The 7,558-nt window shown below is 45.9% G+C and overlaps 1 protein-coding gene across 1 annotated transcript; it reads left to right on the top strand.

The window, feature by feature from the left end:
• Positions 1-115: 115 nt before the first annotated feature.
• On the top strand, positions 116-6,561 carry LOC119163807 (uncharacterized). The gene is made up of 2 exons (XM_075873613.1): positions 116-1,085; positions 1,686-6,561. The coding sequence occupies exons 1-2, from the start codon at positions 509-511 to the stop codon at positions 2,570-2,572; spliced, it is 1,464 nt and encodes a 487-aa protein (XP_075729728.1). The 5' UTR covers positions 116-508; the 3' UTR covers positions 2,573-6,561.
• The last annotated feature ends 997 nt before the right edge of the window (positions 6,562-7,558 follow it).

Here is a 7,558-nt window from a genome sequence, read left to right as displayed (position 1 = left end):
ATTTTTGTTGCATTTAAGCTCCAAAAACGTAAAAACCTATTTGAAGACACCCCTACTTGAGTGGCGCCACCACCGTAGTTCCGACGACCGCCGCTTTCCAAGTGACCGCCAATAATCCGGCAGGCACAAGAAATCAAGGAGGCGTTTGTTTTGGATCGTCGCAGCTCACGCGCTTTCCGAGCTGGAGAGAGAGTCGTGCCTTCTGCTTTACATGCGGATGTAAACAAGAAAGGAGAACTTGTCCAGTCAATATGGCCGTCTTCCGGCTTCATCGCGGCTTGAAAACAAGTGACGTCTGGGCTAAGGGAGGAAGGTTCGTGTCTGAGCCTCTCCTACTTTTTTTTTTTTCCTCCGTGTGTTCTGTGGTGTCACCTCCATGGATCTGGGCGAACTTTTGAATGTGCTATCTTCGTGTTGTTCAAGGTTTGAGTGGTGACTTTGGTCGTGACAGCTGCGCAATGTTAGTAATGTGAAGCCGCGACATATTCTAGGTGAAACGCGCGTAATAATGGCCTTTTCTATACTTCATAGCCTCCTAACTAGAGGAGGCGTTGGTGCAATGGACGGCATTCTGACACAGACTAGTGCATCGACGGATGTAAAACCGAGTGTTGAAGACTTGGTGGACCAAAATCATTATGCGAACGAAGTTGCGGTAGACATGAAGCCTTCTGTTGATCACGGACATTATGCGAACGATGTTACGACGGACGTTAAGCCGAACATTGAGCATGAGCATGATGCGAATGAATTTACGTCGGACGTGAAGCCGAGTGTTGATCACGAACATTATGCGAAGGAAGTTACGGTGGACTTGAAGCCGTTAGTTGATCACGGACATTATTCGAATGAAGTTATCGCATTGGTGTACAACAAGCCGAGTGTTGATCATGGGCTCTATGGGAATGAAGTTACGGAGGACGTGGATCCGTGTGTTGATCACGGACACTATGCCAATGAAGTTACAGTGGACTTGAAGCCGATTGTTGATCACAGGCATAATGCGAATGAAGTTATGGCATTGGTGGACGAAAAGGCGAGTGTTGATGATGGACATGAATTGAGTACAGTTACTCTCTGTGAAGGTAACGTACACCTTATTTGGTTATCTTTGGCATGAATACAATAAACCGAGGAGTTCCTCTTTGTTTTCATCTGCTCGGTTATATAGATACGTGTACTTGAAACACTAATAATTAGTTTGATGGGTTAGTGTGCGAACGTGCGTTCTAGATCGGCGGCAGTGGTCGCATTTTGGTGTAGGCGAAATACTAAAAGCGAATATCTATTTAGACATAGTTCCTCGGTGTAGGGGTGTAGCTAGTGTGAATGTCCTAAGCTATTCTGAATGTTCTGAGCTACTCTGAATTTCGTGAGCCGCGTAAAACTAAATATTATATTATTTACAGAGACACATTTTCCTATTTTGGTGTACTGATATTCAAATTTGGTGATACTTGCATCGATTAAGTATATGTGCATAGACAGACGGCAACTTGTATGAGGCATGTTCTGAATCAATGTACTGGTGTGGTAAAGTAACACATTCGCAATGGTGAAGGTTATCGGATACACTCATTTATAAGTGCAGCAACTCTTGTTATTTTGCTGCTCAAGTATAGTTATATGTATGTTGTGGGATCTACGATTTGCATTGCCTTGCTGTGCTTCCTGTGGCTATGCAGGTTCCATTTCTGCGGAATCCCGTGACCAGTACCATTTGCTTGTGTCAGTAGAAGATGGACTGCATTCCTGCCGGCAGTGTGCATATACAACCAGGATTAAGGCGAACATGAAAGTACACCTTCGCCGACACACAGGGGAGCATCCCTTCCAGTGTCACCTTTGCCCGGCTACTTTCACTGTGAAGTTCCGTCTCACACAGCACATTCGCACCCATACCGGGGAGCGTCCTTTCTCCTGCACCCAGTGCAATTGGTCCTTTTCACTGAAACGAAGCCTGACGGAACACTTGCGCACCCACACAGGAGAACGTCCCTTTTGCTGTGTTCACTGCAGTAAATCCTTTTCAAAAAAACGTAACCTGAAGCAGCACATGTGCACCCACACAGGAGAGCGTCCTTTCTCCTGTCTCTTCTGCAATGCATCATTTTCACGAAAGCCTGACCTCAGGGGACACGTACGCACCCACACTGGAGAGCGCCCATTTTCCTGTGACCAATGTGACGCAGCTTTTGGGCTGAGCCACGCCCTCAAGCAGCACATGCGCACCCACACCGGCGAACGTCCTTTTTCCTGTGGCCGCTGTGATGCCTCTTTTTCCCATAGAAGCAACCTCAAGATACACATGCGAACCCACACAGGAGAGCGCCCTTACTCATGTGTTCATTGTGATGCATCCTTTAAACAGAAAACCAGCCTCGAAGACCACATACATTCCCACACAGGAGAGCGTCCATATTCCTGTAGCCATTGCAATGCAACTTTTTCACGGAGAAGTGTTCTCCGTCGCCACATCTCCGGACTTCATCCCAATGAAGCCCAGAAGGGCAGGGGTGCCAGTATTTCTAATGTAGAGGTTACACAACTGAATAATTCTGCTAAAAGGTGATCTTTTATGAAACCCTTTAATGAAGTGTGTCACGAATTTGGGATATACCGGAAAACTCTGACCAAGCAAGTCACGAAATGTGTGCCGCCTTTAATGCCGGTTGTGAAGTACTCACAAGGAAGGTAGCTTTTAGCAGGAAAAATCTAGCACAGCCTCGTGCAAAGAATGTAATGCTTAAATTAGGTGTTATGTGGCTGATAGTGGAAAGCATGGTGCATGGGCAATATCTCTCACTTCATTTTTTCTCGCCTGAGTGACGCAAGTTCAGTCTTGTTATTTTGTGTGCGGTGTGTGTATTTTTTGTGTGTATGCATGCCAGCATGTCGCGAATTCATGTCATGAATTTGCGACATGCCTAAAAGTATGCATTAAAGTTGAGTTTTAGATGATTTAGCTGCAGAATGAATGCAAGGTTGCTATCCAGAGCTGAAAATAAGCAAACAACTTTTTCTGTGGCAGTGTCATAATTCAGGAATTAAAAGGCTAAGGTGCCTCGAAAAGTTTTTATATTCCTTGGCTGTTGAGTATAGAGAAAAGTGATTATCCGTAGGAATTTATCAAGTGTCTTCAGATGACATTCCTGCCTCCATTCAAAATGCGGCTATCACTGCCCAGATTTGATTCCGCAACCATTGGTCGAGCACTATAACTGCTGGGACATCATGGCGGGTCGAGTTTCCTTCAGTAATGAGAAGTATAGAGTTTAATCAAAAAGGCAATTCTACATTTGTTTAGATCACCTTCTCTTGCAGAGTTTTTTCTGTAAACATTTGATTGCTACTTCAATCCAAGAAATAAAATTAGAAAGTCTGGATTTGCCTGTGCATAACTCATTATTAAATATAAGTATTTTAAGTATTTATTTTTTAAAGTACTTTAAGAATTTTTAAAGTATCTTAAGTAAATTAAGTATTTTAAGTATTTTATAAGAATGAAGTCGACAAAATTATTACTAAAGACGTCATAGAACCATCATCTAGCCCCTGAGCCTCCTCGTCGTGCACGTTGTAAAGAAGGATGGCAGCTGGCGCTTTTGCGTGGACTATCACCATTTAAACAATGTCACTTATGAAGATGTCTACCCTTTGCCTCGGATTGATGACGCCCTCGATTGCCTCCATGGCGCCCAATACTTTTTGTCTATCGACCTTCGATCCAGCTATTGGCAAATTTCCGTTGACCCCATGGATCGTGAAAAAACCGCTTTTGTCATGCTTGACGACCTCTGCCAGTTCAAAGTGATGCTGTTCGGACTATGTAATGCGCTGGCAACATTCGAGAGCATGATGGATTCTTTTCTTTAAGGATATAAGTGCTCCATCTGCTTATGTTACTTAGACGATGTCATCATCTTTTCAACTAAATTTGACAGCCAAATGACACGTCTACCATTCGTTTTGGATGTTTTTTGAAGAGCCGCTCTCGAGCTCAATTCTGCAAAATGCCTTTCGAACATCGCCAAATCACCATACTCTGCCACCTTGTCAGTACGGCTGGTGTTCAACCAGATCCCAACTAGGTGGGAGCAGTACAAGAATTTCCTGAACCATGTTCAACTAAGGAAATCCAAAGTTTTGTAGGGCTATGTTCCTATTTCCTCGATTTGTCCGCAACTTCGCCGACATCGCTCGACCGCTTACTGATCTCTTAAAGAAGGACGTTCCCTTCGCATGGGGCATACAGCAAGCGGACATCTTTTCGGCTCTTACCCATCTGCTGACTAAGCCACCAATACTCGCCCATTTCGACCCTGCATCACCTACAGAGCTTCGGACCGATAACAGTGGCCATGGAATTGGGGCGGTCCTCGGCTAACGACAGCACTGGAAGGACCGCATAATTGCTTACGCCAGTCATCTTCTTTCACCTGCCGAACACAAGTTCTCCATCACTGGGCGTGAAGACCTATAGCTTTAGTGTGGGCCGTGACAAAATTCAGGCCTTACCTGTATGGCCGAACTTTTTCCGTTGTTACTGACCATCATGCTGGCTCCCATCGCTAAAGGACCCATCTGGACGTCACGGCCGCTGGGTGCTGCGCCTGCAAGAATACTCGTTCGTGGTCCACTACAAGTCGGGACGCCTGCACACAGACGCAGACTGTTTGTCACGTCATCCGGTTGAAACGCCCGACTTGACAGACCTTGAATCGGACCCCTGCGTGCTCTCCATCCACGCTTTGTGTGATATCTCTACCAAACAACGACGTGACCCATCGTTACTCTCCATCATCGAGCGTCTGACCTCTGCTCCAACAGACCCTTCTGTTCACCTGTTCGAACTGCACAATATTCTGTACCGTTGCAGCTTCAACCCCGATGGCCCGGAATTACTACTCGTGCATCGATCTGAGTACCAGCGTTCTCTAACAACTACACGACGTACCTACAGCCGGTCACCTAGGCGTCTCTCGTACCTAGGATCGTGTGCGACGTCGCTTTTTCTGGGCTGTACTGTATCGTTCTGTGGTTCGCTACGTCACTGCTTGCGACTGCCGCAAGCGCCCCTCTGTGCTACCGTCTGGTCACCTACAGCCCATTGACATAACGATGGAACCATTCTTCCGTGTTGACCTTGAACTGTTGGGCACGTTTCCTACGTCCACCTCCGGAAGTAAATGGGTTGCAGTTGCCACAAATTACGCCACACTGCTTTGCCATCACCAAAGCAGTCCCGACAAGCTTTTCCACCGACGTCGCTAACTTTCTTTTGTATGAAGTCATTCTTCATCACGATGCTCCGTGGCAGCAGCTTACTGATCGAAGAAGGTACTTCCTTTCACGTGTTGTTGATGACATTCTCTGCGCCTGCTCCACTGAGCACAATAAGCTTACCAACGCTTATCATTCACAGACAAATTGATTGACCAAGCGTCTAAACCGAATGCTGATGCAGATGCTGTTAATGTACGTTTCACCAGATCACCGTGACTCGGACAAAGCACTCCTGTTTGTCACCTTTGCGCACAAGTGTTTACAGCACTGCAGAGCTAGTTATTCACTATTTTATTTGCTATTTCGCCGACATCCAGCATTACCATTTGACGGCTGCCCCCTTGTCTACTGAGTACGCCAGCGATGTCGTTTCTTGAGCCCATGCAGCCCGCCAGCTTACACATGATCAGCTGCACTAATCACAAGAGCTCCAAAAAGACCATTATGACAGTTGCCACCAAAGCGTGCACTTCTCGCCGGGGTCTCTGGTACTTCTCTGGACACAAACCGCCAAGTCGACTTATCAGAGAAGCTACTACCACATTGCCATGGCCCCTACAAAGTGTTACGACAACTCAGTGACGTGAGCTACAAGATCACACCCCTAAACAATGCCTTTTTGACCCCCTCACTCCAGATGGACGTTGTCCACATTTCCAGACTCAAACCGTATCACCCTGCTAGTTCGTCGCCGCCGTACCAAGCGCCGTGACGGCGCTTCCGCTACGGGAGAGTGATATTACGGTGCATCATTGACAGGAGCAAGTGTGGCACTTTGTGAAGATGACGAAGGCGCCTGTGCGTTAGACGCTTGCGCGAAAGGCAACTCTGCCATCTTGTTTGGCTGCCGATTTTCTATGAACGTTATACTATAAGCCTAGATCTCGCCCCATCACAATATGAACACTAATCTTCGTGAAACGCCAAATGTGGTTACAGTGCTGCCTACCCAGTTTTATAAACATCACATATTGTACTCCTTTGATAGAGCAGTCACGTCGAGTTAACGTCGATTGTGGTTAGTTACCTTGCACTGAAGTTGATTTATGTAGCACTGTCTAGGGCCAGCATCCTTGCGAGCATCAGCGATTTGAAGAATGTTTGAAGCGTGTGTTGCTAATACGTATGTTCCTGTTGGCATCGTTGCATAAGTGCGAACAACTGTTTATATAATCATCTGCAACTCTTTAATGTATGTCTGTGCGTGTAACATTTGTACGTATTCTAGCGCCATTTCATAAAGTGTCGCTGAATAAAAAAGTTGCAACACGGTCACTTTCCCTCTGCATGTTTTGCATAAAGTTGATTCCCAGGTACGTGGGATCTGCCGAATTTTTTTTCTCTCTCTCTTTTTTTATGATAACGATTCCGCAGCACTACACTGCCAACAGGAGAGGCCCTGGTGTATGGGGTATACCATACATATTTACATACATTGTGTTGCCATTGTTAAGAAAAAGGACCCGTGGTCGCGATTCTAAACCACGATGTTTACTTTGTCAGGGCTAGCTCTGACTGCTTACTTCGTCCCTCTCCTTCTCTCAATCTCTCGCACCTCCCCCCAAACCCCTGCTCCACTTCTTTATTTTTAACAGCCATCATTGAAATGACACACGTATGTACACTCTCGTCATTTACGAAAGGAAACATGTGAGCGCGTGGCCTGCACTTTGTGGTGGCTGCCTACAAGACCATCAGCACTTTGCGGCCATCATCAACCGACAGCAAAGGAAAAGACGTCGGCTTTTGGCGTCACATAGAAACCTCCTTGAATTAGATCATACAGTTTCTCACAAAATTATTGTTAAATGTCACCGGTTGATGATGATGTGGTGCCGTTTCTATTATAATAGGTCACCGCGCGTGTATGAAACTTTATGCCGCAGGTATGAGAGACCAGCGCTGGATAGGTTGGATGGATGGATGGATGGATGGATGGATTGATATGGCTGTACCCTTTAAATTGGGCGGCGGCTAACCTCTCCTAGCTTTACTGCTTAGTGAACCAAAAACTAGGTTTATCTTTTTTTTCTTTTAAATGGTGAAGTTGAGGACTGGTAGTTTGCAGTGAAGGGTTTAATTTTCACTCGTGCCTTGACTTTAGCCACCAATCAGATAACCTCCTTCTAGTTAATTCAACCCGCTTATAGTCTATTTTGCCCTCCCTGTCCTTAAACACCAGTGCGTTGAAAAACTCTGCGCCATCATCCTGAACTATAGGGTGAAGCCCCTTACAGAACATTATCAAGTGTTCAACAGTTTCCTCCTCCTC

Source organism: Rhipicephalus microplus, chromosome 9 (assembly GCF_043290135.1).
Source record: "Rhipicephalus microplus isolate Deutch F79 chromosome 9, USDA_Rmic, whole genome shotgun sequence".
Taxonomy (NCBI): domain Eukaryota; kingdom Metazoa; phylum Arthropoda; class Arachnida; order Ixodida; family Ixodidae; genus Rhipicephalus; species Rhipicephalus microplus.
This window is presented reverse-complemented; position numbering and strand designations above follow the sequence as displayed.

What these genes read in the sequence shown, in the direction of transcription:
- LOC119163807 (XM_075873613.1), top strand. Translation starts at nt 509, where the DNA reads ATGGCCTTTTCTATACTTCATAGCCTCCTAACTAGAGGAGGCGTTGGT. An exon ending in TACAGTTACTCTCTGTGAAG is followed by an intron (nt 1,086 to 1,685) that starts GTAACGTACACC and finishes GTGGCTATGCAG; the next exon opens with GTTCCATTTCTGCGGAATCC.